Below are 14,061 nucleotides of genomic sequence, written 5' to 3' on the forward strand. Positions count from 1 at the left end.
TTCCTTTTGGATGGGGGGAGGACATATAATCATTTTCCTAAAAGTGATTTTGCCATTAACTTGTCTTCTCTTCTCCCCATACAAGTAGAAATATATTTTATAAAACTATGTTTAGTTTAATTTATACATCCTTTCATGAACAGACCAAGTTCTTTAAGGGCATTTATTCTGCTTCATATAAATAATTGATCAGCCAAGTTAATTTACTTCTGCCTGACTTGGTCAACCTTAATTAACTGCCCTGAAATCAAGACTGAACTTTTTGTTAGCTTAAAATCTTTCACAAGCATGATAACAAGGGCTTTATTTTCCCTAAATTTTCAGCATCAACACTGTAACCAAGGAAATAATCATAATAATAAAGCATTGCTTTAATTTACTATAAATACGTTGGCCTGGACATTATGAATTTTCCAGAATACGTCCAGAGAGCAGCTCTGTTGGCAACAACAATAAATAAGCATGCTAAACTCAGTTCTTATCCTTTTCTACAAGTCCCTCCAGCACAAAAATCGATCTTTTGAAATCAGTAGCTCTGTAATGTTTCCAGGCAAGATGAGAAGCAGGCCATTTTGGCTTTCTTAAGCTTTCTGACATCCATGCGATTATAGCATTAGCCTTCGTAGGGTTGTGTTCAATGGATCATATGTGATTTAAACAGGCCCAGCTCATGCAGAGAAGCCATATAGGAAGCCAGAGGAAGGTTCGGCTTTGTTTCTGGAGAAAGGACTTGTTAGTGAGTATGAGGGGGCTGTGCCCACCAGGTGCCATGCCTTCATATTCAGGCACTCTGGGTGTTTGTGCATTGTCTGTGGTTTTCAACTTGTCATGCAGCAAAGCAGTTCATTGATTGTGGGGAGACCCAGAGGGAAGCGGAGGTTATACAAACTGAGCGCCTGGGACAAGCTCCCTCTAAGAAAAAAAGGGTGCAGTGTTCTGTGTTAGAGAGCACAGATGCCTCTCATACACATTAACTTGCTTTCGGATGTCTCCAAAATTGTGAAATGCAATAGAAAAAGACAAATAGAGTTGTTTGCTAAAGAAGGCTGACACTTTCATCTTTGTATTTTAGATGCTTTTCTTTGTCCACCTCTCCACCCTCATCATTGTCTTTCCTGGAATTGCTTAGTTTTCTTTTTGGTGATTTGTTAATTCACCACCTTGCATGAGACCTTTGCAAATTGGAAATTCTCAGTCATTTATTGAATGGACAAGTTCATGTCTGAGATGGGGGATGATGACGGCTGCATCGATTCCTTAACCTACTGAGCTTTAGTTTGCTTGCCTGTAAAATGGGAATGACACCACCTGCCTTTTCTCCTTCATAGACTTGTTACGAGTTTGAAAAGTACATCAGAGGGCTTTATAGTTTGTGAAGTGTGATACAGATATAAAGGCTGATTAAATGGCTTGGAACATTCCATAGAAAGAAAGAGTGCCAGCCCAGATATTGTTAGAAATGTTCTTAGACATCGATACTCCTAATTTTTCACATGTGCTTTTCAAAAAGCTGTTTTCTACTGATTGGTGTGGGAGATTATGGGAAATTTTAAAGCTTCCAACCTACATACTACTGTTAGCACTTGACTAATTAAGGACATCTTCAGACCAAAATAATCCTTTATGCAATTTTGGTCCCAAAGCCTGCACTCTCACAAACCTGATTTGCAAGCCAAGCTGCTTGGCCTGTTGCCTGCAAAACTTGTACTGAAGGACTTGGCAGTCTTCTCTGGAACTGCACAGAGCAAAACCTTCTCATCAAATTGTGGATTGGAGACTGTTCTCGCTCCACCCACCACGATGGTGTCAACCCGAGGAAATGAGCAGGGCCAGTCTCTTAGACACTTGTTCAGGTCAGAGTCCCCATGGGCACCTGGTTTGAAAGCAGCCTTCTGTCTCAGCTCTGCTCCGTGAGGACAGGGCATTCAGCTAAATTTGGGGGCAGGTATGGATTTTATGTATAGGCAATGTTTTTGTCTTCTGGGGGTCCAGTCCCTGATATGGATAGGCTTTCCAGAAGGTAAAAAAAAAAAATTTGTTTTTTCTTTAGGTATGCTTGTGATATATCCTAACTAGGACAACTGTTCTCTCCCTTAAACACCTAAACACTGTCTTCTCCTAGTTTGTATACACGTGGGCAAGTCTGTGGAGCAGAAACTGAAACATTAAGAAAAAAATATCCAGTTTTCGCAAATTGATTCCTTTTTTGGGTGATGAACAAGGTACTTGCATTGCCTAGTTCTTATATCTTAGAGACAGTTTTAGTTGTTTTTTGATAGATTCTTTACTCTGGAGACAGTAAGAATACGAAAGCAATTTTTAAAGGATTATAATTACTGGAAAGTCTGATCTAAAGAAATGAGAGTGAATCAGCTGTTGTTTCTGAGTTTGTTTCCCACCTGTTAACAAAAAATGCCATTCTTAATCCCCTTCAGAATTGGATTAACTTAAAAAATATGTCTTCTGAGTTTATGAAGTGTGTACTCAAGTTGGATCATACTATGCCCTGAAAGGAAATAAGGAAAGATGTGAATTTTTCTACTTTTAATTCCTCCATTTGGTTTTTGTGCAAGTCTGTAGAAAAGAGACTTAAACCAATTCCTAGCATGACAGCAACCCTCTCTAAAGTTGTCTAGACTGTTTAAATTTCCCTGTTGTCACATATTTCGTGGGGGGCGGGGGAGTCTATAGCACTGGTTGTACATATGTCTTTCCATGATTGAAAAAAATTTGTGTTAAAGGTTTTCCGCCTTTTATCTGAGATTATTAAAGTCTTAATTATTCAGGCATTTCTCAGCTTTGATGTTTGAATTGTCAACTTCCTTCAGTGACTGTTGTTTTCATTTTTGAAGTCCCAGTCTTGGAGTATGACCCTGCCATTTTCATTGTTTAGCCCCCACTGCGCCTCAAATTTAAGAAAACATATGGTTAGGAACTTTGACATCAGACTGAACTTGCTCAAATCCTGATTCTGCCATTACTAGCTGTGGTCTGTGTTGGGCAAATTAAAGTAACATTCATGGAGCCTTAATTTTCTCATCTGCAAATTGGGAATAGCAATTGTCACCAGAACTAAATTGGAGAATATGTATAATTCACCTGCAGTAGGGCCTGGCACCACACTGGTGATCAATAGATGGTAACAGTTGATAGTAGCAAATATTATCTGTCTTTTGTCACGATTGGACACTTCCTGAGAGCTGGAGTCCCTGGGGTAATTATTCTGTACCTAGAGCGTAGCCAGGTGGGATGTGAAATGTATTTACATGTAGGTGTTTTCTCTACTCATCTTGTACTCTATATTTTTTTATTAGGCGTTTAGTACTTTCAAATGCAGACCTTTTCTTTGGTTTGCGTAGGCAAGATTTTCTCCAAAATAAATATAACAAGGCCTAGACTTCTCAGGTCTTAAACCAGACTAGAGGTTAGCAATCCAGCATGAGAACACCTAACTTTGAATGGGATTTCTCAGGACAGTTTTAACCATAAGATCAGAGTGTGAATTTCTTTAGCTTCAGAAAAGTGGGGACTTTTTTTTTTTTCTTTAAAAATGGCCTATCTTATTGGAATGGCCAAATTGGAAGAGTTTCAGTACCTGAATGATTCCAAGGAATGTGAATCTTTAAAATGCTTTTTGGTTTTTGACTATAATGGGTTTGAGTATGAAAGACGTCAGGGGGCCTCCTAGTAATCTGTGTCATCTCCTGATAGACTGATGTTGCATAATATTTCTCTGAGTGTAACATCACCACACAGAGCCCACACAGACAAAAATTTAATGTTATACCTAATACACTGTATAGAATGACTTAACTGGTTTTCCAGCAAAACATCCAGATATAATCACAGAAATTTAACCATAAATTCTAGGTTCACCTGAAAATACTTATTTTTTTCTAAGGGGAAAAAGATAACATATTTAAAACATTTCTACTAAAATTTGAATTTGGACCGACAGTTTCATACTCAAAACCTAGGAGACTGGACCACTAATGAGGGATAAATTGAGTGAGAGAAAATGACAACTGTTTACAGATTTTGGCAACATTTAAGGCAGGGCCCTCCTCCTTATGTACAACAACTGTTTGAACAGCTGCTTTTTTCTTTCTCCCCCGCTCCCTCCTGAAAATCCTTCTATCAGGTTTTTGAGTCATGATGCAAGAATCTGGGACTGAGACAAAAAGTAACGGTTCAGCCATCCAGAATGGGTCGAGCGGCGGCAACCACTTGTTAGAGTGCGGCAGCCTCCGGGAAGGGCGGTCCAACGGAGAGGCGCCGGCCGTGGACGTGGGGGCGGCCGACCTTGCCCACGTGCAGCAGCAGCAGGTACTGTGCCCCGGCGTCGGGCTGCGGAGGGCCGGGTGTGCGAATCCTACCTCCTCACTTTGCACTTCACCCCTGTGAACGTTTCATGCTAGCCTGTCTGACTGTAAACAGCATCTTTTAAGCCCCCGGTGCACTAGGGTCCTGGCGGTTGGCTAAGAGACTAATTCTCCAGCCTTCAGAAAGCCCCCTCTTGGAGAGCAGTTGTTGGGAGAGAGGTTGAGTGGACCCCTGGCCACTCCCTCCCAGCCCCTAATATGTCAGTCTAAAGTTGTAACTATTTGGAATCAAATTCATCTTTGGAGAAATGGTTCCCTACACTTGAATTACAAATGAATAAGTAAACAGGCTTATTGAGCCTTGTGAAGAAAATAAAATAAGGGATAAGGAGGAAAAGAGAAATAAGGGATATAAGAGAGACAAGATTAGGCAAATAAGGAGAGGAGAAATAAATGGAAATACAGGTAGAATTGGGCAAATAACAGGCACAACATCAATAATACAGGCATCAGTGAAAGAAATTGCTTCCTGCTATCTGTAGGAATGTAGAGATATGGGCCACTTACATATGTTTCTTGTATACATTTGACAGTTGGTATGTGGCTAAATCCTATTAATGTTTGAAATTATCTCTTATTGGTGGCTCCGCAAAATGCACGTGAATTGGCACATACTCATTCCTGTTATATTCTTTGTAGACTTGTAAGTGGCTACCTGTGAGTGATTGGTAAAATATTTCCAGATGGTAAAGGTGACCCAGAATATGGTGTTGTATGGCTAAAATGTTGATGAAAATTCAAATAGGGAAATAGCATTTGCTTAAAGACAGGCATTGTTTTTCCAATCTTTCTTGGAATCAGGAAATATTATTCGTTTTTGTTAGCAGAATTTTTGTTCCATTTTAGTCCTTAATTCATATATTCAATACATAGTTATGGTGCCATTTGGAAAAAAGGCGAAAAAGAATGATGCATCTTTGGGTCTCTCTGAAAGGAACAGATTGTTGGAGAATGAGGGAAGAGAATGACAAACCTTTTCTCAAACTCTTCTCTTGGAATCTGTATGCAGGAAGCAAAGGGAGTCCCTTCTTGTATTAGGGAGATAGCCTTTAACAGGCCCTGAGGCGTGTTTTATTTTCTCTTTGCTAAGAATTTCTAAAAATGTAAGGAATCATTAGATTGTTAGTCTGTTAGAAGTTAGTGGAACAAACATGAGACGCCGGAACCTGTTGAGGGAAAGTTAGGACAGAGAGAAAGAAAAGGAAACTGGCAGACAAGCTGAGGTCTTAATTCACAGGGCTTTAAGTGATCATTGGCAGCCCAGTCTCATTTGCGCCTGCACCCTGGGCATCACGTCAGCTGGAATTTACCGTGTATGTTGTGTAGAAGTTTGTGCATTTAAGTTAGTACAAATGGCTGAATTCTAACCAATGGGATTATTAACAAAACCTGTCAGGTAATGGTAGAAGGGTATCCATGTATTTGTTTATGTGGTATTTTCAGTTATTTATGGTTCTATTGAGGATAAATGGTTGATATTTTGGAGTGCCATTTTCTATGCCGTTACCATACAGAGGCCAAGATCGACTATATCTTTTTGGAGCAGCTGAGGTGCGGCTATTGACCAAAGTGTTATGAGCCCAAAGTAATTGCTGTTTAGAGTACATTAATTAAATAAAGGGAAATTAACTTCTTCTGAATTTTATTTGAAGGACTGAAAATCATTCACTGTTTCAAAGTAGTAAGCCAGCCAGAAACTTTACGTATATAGCATACACACACACACACACACCCCCTCGCACCCCAGTAACAGCGACAACAAATTGGCCTCACAGAAGAAAGTTATCAAAGTGCATTTTCACACTATCTTCCAAAAAAAGCATCAGTACCAAAATTATTCACATCTCTCCTTTTTGGCTTCATTGTGACCACTTTGGAAAATATGTTGTTATGGGTCATTGATGTAGAGGTCATTATCTTCGATTTGACTTCACAACTCTTTTTTAATATTTTTATAGCAATTTTATTTCTATTTGCCCTTGATATGTTTGGGGAAGAAAGCAAGCAATTGGGTCTATCATTGTGGCTAAAACCCCATATATTGTGGTTGGCAGGCCTTTTAGGTCTTTTAAAATAAAATAGTGACAGCTGTTTGACGGTCCTAAATGTATGATGAAGCCCTGAACAGGTTGTTGGGGGAAAAGAAAATTGGTAGATGCAATGAGAAAAAAACTACAGGACTGGAAAAGTTTCACAGGACTAGTGTTATCAGAGTTTTCTTCCAGACTGAAAACTGCAACAATTAAACAGTTTGGAGAAATCTGAGTGTCAACGTGATGGACTGGGGTTGTTTTCCTCATTTTTATTCTACAGGTTTTTACTTGAAGTGAGAATACCAGCAGTGAGAAAATCACAGCCATGCTGAATTCATTACTGCAGTAGTCACACAAAACCACGGATAAGATTTCAATAACTGCAGGCCACAGTTGAGTAAACAGTTGCACTGAAATTTAATTCCTGTTGACTTTTCCCCCATTCCTCGCCAGGGGCACATTCTGATTCTGTAGTACAAAGACAACAGGGGTTACAGCTTTGATTAATGTAGGACAGTGGAAGAGAATTAGAGCTGTAAAATATGTTAGAAGTCTAAGGAACAAAAAGATCTGGCTTAAAAGGGCTTGGTACAAGAATGAGTTAATTATGCTATATGTGAAACTGAATGTCATAGGATTTTCCGGTTGTATCAGTACAATCATTGATGATATAGAGAGGATGATACAGAATTTTTACCTAGTGCCAGAATTTAAAGTAAGTAAGTGCCAACCTTTCTGTGTTTGATCCATATTAGCAAAGATAATTACAAATGATAGAAAATACTCTTTCAGAATGGAGAGCTTTCACAAACATTCGCTGTGGAGTGGATGACTTCTGTGTTGGGTTTGGTCTATAGGCCGGCTAAATTGGGTCCAAAGAGAATTGTTAAAAATAAAAAAAAAAATTACATAGTTGGCAACCCAAAAATATGGAGGAAATCTGGCTTTTCCATCTTCTCTTGAAAACTCAGAAGATCTGGTAATCCTGGGCTGATGTTCCTACAAGAGCAACGATTGTTGGGAGATGAATTGCTACTTAAGTCAGGGAGCCTGCAGCCCTCCAGTCTGCCCTGGTTCCCACCCAGCAGTGTGGCTCATTTGTGCCCTCTGGGCAGTGGGGTTGCTGATTCTGGTCTAGAAGATGCCATCATCACTCAGAAGCCATCAGCCAAGGAGAGGTGCTGCCATTAGCTGGGGGCGCCCGCCAACACACTCAGGAACTGTCTCCCTTCCTCAAAACTAAGTGTATTACCTCTGTAATGTTTCGACTCTACTTATATCTGGACCATGAAACTATTATAACAATAGTTTTCTAATAATATAATTTGATAGAGTTTCCGAACATCTTCTTTTAGCCATTCAGTAATTCTTTACCCAATACCATAACTGCTTTTTATTTCCTATTATGCCTGCCCCATTTCTAGGTCTGTAAAAGTTCTGTATTGGATATGCACTACTCCATTATGAAACTCAGCAACAAATACTATTACCAATTACTAAAGTTTTTCTTCTTAAAGAAAGGATTTTAAAATGTCCAGAGCAATTTCATAAACTGTGTGGATTAATGCATTTTAAAAGTCTTGAATTTTAGAAAGCAGAATTTTATTTCCATATTGCTGCAAATGAGAGCTTTTTCAGATAAGCATATTACATAGAGCATAATGTTTAGAAGTTTCTCCATATACAGCATATGCTGTCAGGTCAATTAACAGAATGCATACTAGAAAATGTTTATTCAATAAAAATGAATAGCTGTTAAATAAAACAGCTATTTCTTAACAACATTCCATTTAATGATGGGTGGTTTTTTTTTTTTGGTACCACCTGGCAGTTTTATTGTCTGCAAATCAGTATAGGGCGAGCTTTGGTTGCTGTGGTTTTGAGGTGTGGCTATCGTTTTATATGAGATGGGCAGTTTGGAGGTAGTCTGTGAGAGAGACGTAAAAAAAAGGTAAACTGTATGTGGAATTTGAACAGGTATTCTTTAGAGAGTGTGGATAAGCGAAGTATTTACTTCATATGGCTTCTTTGACATTTGGTTTAAGGTGTTGGACCTTTTGGCTCAAAAGATAGTGGTTCATGTTTCACGTTAATAATGTAAAAGAAAGAGAAAACGTTGAATGACTATTAAAGAGGGAAGAGAGATAGAAAAGATAGGGAGCTTCTGAAAAATCATGAAAAGGAAGAAGGAGGATCCTTTGGGTTGAATTTGCCACTGAGCCATTGAAGGAGATAAAAGATTAGTCATTCCACGGGACCAGAGAAGCTCAGAGAAATAGGATGAGTGTGATAGGACTCAAGCAAAGAGTCAGTGCTGGACCTTCAAAAGGGATGTAGAAAATACACTACAGAGGAGCCTGGGAGAATCACGAGTATATATCCTGGAGTCCTCTGAACATGAGAAACAGAATTATAATGACCAAAGTGTCAACGCTTACACAACATACGTTGTATAGCAAATCAATACCAAGGATGAAAAACTCTTTGTTTTCAAAATGGCAGAGTGAATCAATTCATTTATTTTTTGTTCCTGAAATTACTAGTTAATATGGAACAGAAGAAGGAGGTTGTTATTCTGCCAACGTTTCCAACTTTAACTGCCTCTGTGAACAGCAATGCCTGGAAGAAATAGCTGTCGACATTTGGATGGGCGATAAGCTTGTATGAAAGGGTCATCCCTTTGCTTCTCATTTTACCCAGACTCTTTCGGGGCACCATACTGAAATCCCAGTGGCCCTCCTTTGCCTTGTTTCTCACTCTGCTGGGGGAGAGCCAGGTGACTAAGAGTGGATCTTTCGGTACCATGACTGGGTAGCAATGACTGGTTCAACCTTACCATTCTTTTTTTCTTTGAAAAGGTTGCTTATGCACTTTTTAGGAATACCCTCAAGTGGCCTTTCCCATTGTAGCTGCCAGGAACTGTTTCTGAAAGGAGGGTCTCTTGATGCCACTGGAAGGGAGAAGATGGTCAGCATTCTGTGTCCTAAAAGGGAAGCTTCCAGAAGGAAGTGTAGAAGAAGATCTTCTCAATATTTATTGAGTGTCCTTATGGGACTGGGTAATGTGACTGGGGCTAGCATCTTCCTTCACTGGTAAGTGAAAACCCAAGCTATAATTTTAAAGGAATCACTCTGCCAAGAAATACTCTTTTTGGAGACAATGCAGAGTTCGATTATTATAGAAAATATTGATGGGCAAAAATATTTTGTTGGAATCACTGCCACCAAAATGTTAGTGAAAACCACACAAACAAATTGAAACAAAACCGAGACAGGAATTCAGATCATTCTGACAAAGAAAAAGCAGCCACAACAATAACAAACTCCCACTTTTTCTCAATTCCTTCTGTGGCTATTTCTGGAAAAGGCATATTTCACCCTGAATGCTAAATTTACTTCTCTACTCTTTTAGTTTAGACCTGCCTTCCATCAAAATATTGTTGTCAAAGATTTATGTAACGTGTGATGTGAGCCTTGTATGAAATTCTTTCAAGTTTTGATTACTAAACAGTTGTGTGTCATTAATCTCTCCATTGAAAATTAAGATGGCACGGGAATCCAAAAAGAAAAAAGAGCCATGTACGCAGAGAGCGTGGTAATGGAAACCCAGATGCCACATTTCATCATGAGTGAAGCGTACCCTCTTGACTTTAAGCAAAAGCGTCACTGCTTTGAGAAGGTAATTTTAAGACCTGACCTGTGAGCTGCTAATAATAATAAAAAAAATACTCCCTATCTCGTGTCTCATCAGAAATCTCTTCTTGAACTTTCAGGAGGTATGACTTTAATGGTAATTTGTTGACAAATTAGCTTTGGTGATTGCAAAGAGTCCGTTTTGCACAACTGGCAGGGTCCTATCTGTTCTGTGAAGGCGAGGAGCCTACTTCGCTGTTTTGCAACTGCTTGCGTTTATTGACGAGTGCTGAGCCGGCAGAATTGGTATGTTTGTGTAATGTAAACCTATAGCTCGCCTGATGGAGTCTAGTGGACTTTTAGGTAGTGCATAGATTACTTGATAAAAAGGGTTACAAGGTGACTGCTTTTATGACAAAGTGGAATAGCAATATAAATGCAAGTGGTAGATGGAGCAACAAGAAGGAAGTTTATATAGGGAATTGAACCCCATATTAGAAAGTTTCTTTTCATCGCTTGGTCTTTGAACTCAAATCTATTGTAATTATGAAGTGTTACTTGTAACATTCCAGAGACCCTTTGCTAAATACAGTGTTTGATTTGGTTCATAGAAATACAAACACATTTTTTTTCCCCCTCTCTCACAAGAAAATGTGGTGAAGAGAATTTCACATACTGGCCTGGTCTCAGGTTTGTTCCAAGTGAGCTAATAAACGCACTACACTGGAAAACAAGTATTAACTTTGTTTCTTAGCTTTGGATTTCTGGAAATTCATTTATTCATTTGTTTGCATATCCTTTCATTTAGCTGATATTTATCGTGCACTCCTGTGCATAAGGAAATGTGGGGACCAAACTGATGGGCGAGGTGTTGGTGGGGTTTGTTTGGCTAGAGCCTCAAGCCTAACTGTGGGGGAAGTGGGAAGGCGGTTAGAAGGTGAGGTGGGTTCAGCTTGTGGGAGGCGTGCGTTTCTAAGCCAAGGTAGGTTTCTAAGCAGAGAAGAAAAGACCACACAAGAGGAGGTGTACTGAAGGTGGATTGGAAGGTTGGACCTGGCCTGGCTTGAAGGACAGAGCTCCCTGAGAGATTAAAAGCAGTGACAGGGCTACTGCAGTTGGTCTAGAATTTAGTAATGGGGTACTGCCCTTGCCTCATGTCATTGAGGGCACCTGTTGTTGACCTCGTCTTTCTCCTTGCATTTCTACTCCTACATTTGAATCCAATGGTCAACTGTAAGCCCCATAAGGGCAGGCCTGGGACTTCATCAGTCCCTGATATTCCCCAGCACAGAGCACAGGACCTGACATAGAGCAGTCCTTTGCAAGACTCTTGGTGAATGAATGAAATTGAAGAGAAAGGAAAGTCTGGATCAAGAGAGAGTGTTGAGGGGAGTACTGGAAAATCAACAGGGCTTTTTGAATTAGGAGATGTGAAAACATCAAGGAGCGGGAGTTACGAAGGATGATTCAGGATTTCCAATCTGAATGACTGGCAAAATGGGGGCACCATGAAACAAAAAGAGAAGGGTGTCAGGATGAGAACCCAAGCTTCTTTCTTACCTGTCACTGGGCGGTTATTGTGACATGATGAAGAAAGCACAAACATAATTTGTAAGTAAAGGATGGACTTACTTTGGAAACATCCTCTTTTCTAAAAGGCTGTTTAAAAAAAGACACCCTCTTATATCACTAAAACTCACTATTTTGATGTTTGTATATGTTTATTCAGATTAAAATTATGTAACATTTTCCCTTTTTAACCTTTGCCAGTCACTAATGAGTATATCTTCCAAAAGTCACATGGGAAGTGCTGATAAACTGCTTGTGTTCCTATTGATCATGGACTGGGCTTATCTCTCTTAGAGAACAAAACTAGAAGTTAGATCTTCGATAAAGTCTTTGTTTCATATTGACACAAGCTTCTTAGAATGAATTTGTTTTTTGAGGTGAAGGGGGTGCCTGTTGTGTTTCTTTTGTTGGAAAAATACAATGTGTAATTATTAAACAGCAGGTGCTATTGGAAGACTTATTTAGGAGGTATAGATTAGACTGCTTAGGGATGTCAAGGCCTTGTTTGTGTTTAAGTTGAGCCCTGCATAGAGGCAGATGGAGGGGAAGAAGCTCTGTTCTCTTTAATCCTTCTTAGAGGATATTTTCCAGTATCTTCTGCATAAACTGACAGTGCACATACTAACTGTGGAGGAGATAGGATTTATTTTTTTTTTAGGTTGCTAACCCTAAGATTCTCCTTGAATTAACTCTTTTCTCCCTGTTTTTAGACTGCTCCTTTTAGACTGTACCCAAAATAAAATTAACTTCCTAATGTAGATTCATCTTCAGCAAAGTTTCTTAAAGTAGACCATTTATTATATGGTTTATCATCCACCCAACCACAAGTAACTGTCGGCGTCACACTTGCTTGTCAAAAGAGGCAAAGAGTCAGCTGATCTGGAATTCATGGTTTTTTTCACTGTACCTTCTCTTATCCCCAGCTCCCCTCTCTCCACCTCGAAGGGAAGGTGACAGGATGTCTTCTTAGTCATTCAAATCCAATAACTTTTAATCTGAAGGTTAAGTAGTGAGATATAAACTAAGAGATGATAATATCAATTTTATGTTCACTGAAGGGCACAATATACCTCTTTCTAGTAGAGGGAAAATTGTGCGTAAAATGTCTTTTGCTTTTCAACAGCAGAGCCATGCCTCTTAGGGCCTAAGGAAGAAAGAGTTTTGGAAAAAATTAATAAAATAAGATGTAACATCCTAAAATAGGGCAAAAGTGGCCTTTTATTATTACAATTATTAAGTATTAATTTTTCAAGGTTGCATGGTGAGAAGTAGTTCCATTTTTATAGCCTCTTGTATTGACTCTTGTTATCCTCTCTCCGAACTCAACAACCTTTTACAAGGTTAAAGACTGGGAGAGAATGACATAATGCTCGTTCTTTCCTGACTATTTTTGGTCCTAATGTGTATGATAAATAATACTGTGATAATATTGCTTACCTTGCCTCATTTTTTTTCCTTCTACTCGTGATATTTCCATTTCAACTCAACAGAAATCCAACATCCAAAAGTACTAAATGAAAATGCCTTTACGACCTGCATTTTTATTATGATATTCAGATTATCTCATTAGATTTACACTTGCCTTACAAAGTTTGTGCTGTGTATTATGTGTATATGTCATGTGCATTTAGCTATAGACTTCCTGTATCATTAATATGTTTTAAGAGGGGAAAAGCATCATGCACCAGCTGAGGATGTTATATTCACAATTATAATTGTCGAGATTATATTCTGTAATGTGGTGATTCACAATTATAATTATCAAGATTGCTTTCTGGAAATAATTCTAAATGGGCCTCACCATTCATTCAGTACCATCATTGGGTAGCTTCTAAGTAGAAAGTCCTGTGTTCAGCCTGCAGACTATACCAAGGATTGGAGAACTAAGCCCCAAGGCCAAATCGGGCCAAATCTGATCTGCCACCTATTTTTTTAAATAAAAGTTTATTGAAACACAACATGCCCACTTGTTTACTACTGTTTGTGGCTGCTTTCTTCCTGCCGCAGCAGAGGTGAGTTGCCGCAACAGAGAATGTATGGCTCACAAATCCTAAAATATTTGTTAACTGATCCTTTACAGAAAGAGTTTGTGGACCCCTGGATTAGTGAATGGCAGATATGGCAAGATTTGCTTTCCAGAACCTTCTACTCTTTATAGTGACAAAACTGAGGAATTATCCCTCATTTTTTTCTAGATCATCTCTAATATATATTTATATCACCATTTGAGACGTTGTTTAGCATTTTCTGGAGTGATAAATTAACTTGTAGATGTCTTTATACCTGCAGAGTTTCTTTCTAATAAGCTAACTGAATGCATCTTAGAAATTAAAAGTTTTGTCATCATTGGTGGTTAGAAAAATAATCAGCCAGCCTACTAAGGAAATGTAAGTTGGACACAGTGAGTCACCCAAAGAGTGGATGTCCTTGGCTCTGGTTCTCTTA

At 39.0% G+C, this 14,061-nt stretch overlaps 1 protein-coding gene across 16 annotated transcripts in view; it reads left to right on the plus strand.

Annotated features, from left to right (window-relative positions):
* FOXP1 (forkhead box P1) overlaps positions 1-14,061 on the plus strand; it is a 575,342-nt gene that overhangs the window by 343,401 nt on the left and 217,880 nt on the right. For 15 of the 16 annotated variants that reach the window (XM_070492659.1, XM_070492654.1, XM_070492656.1 and 12 more), the window contains one exon: positions 4,142-4,326. In XM_070492659.1, coding sequence (XP_070348760.1) covers positions 4,153-4,326 — 174 coding nt within the window. In that variant the 5' untranslated portion in view covers positions 4,142-4,152. Of the gene's footprint in view, positions 1-4,139; positions 4,327-14,061 lie in introns of all 16 variants that reach the window. The other variant, XM_070492652.1, reaches the window with a different exon arrangement.

The sequence above is a fragment of the Equus asinus genome, chromosome 21, assembly GCF_041296235.1.
Source record: "Equus asinus isolate D_3611 breed Donkey chromosome 21, EquAss-T2T_v2, whole genome shotgun sequence".
NCBI lineage: Eukaryota > Metazoa > Chordata > Mammalia > Perissodactyla > Equidae > Equus > Equus asinus.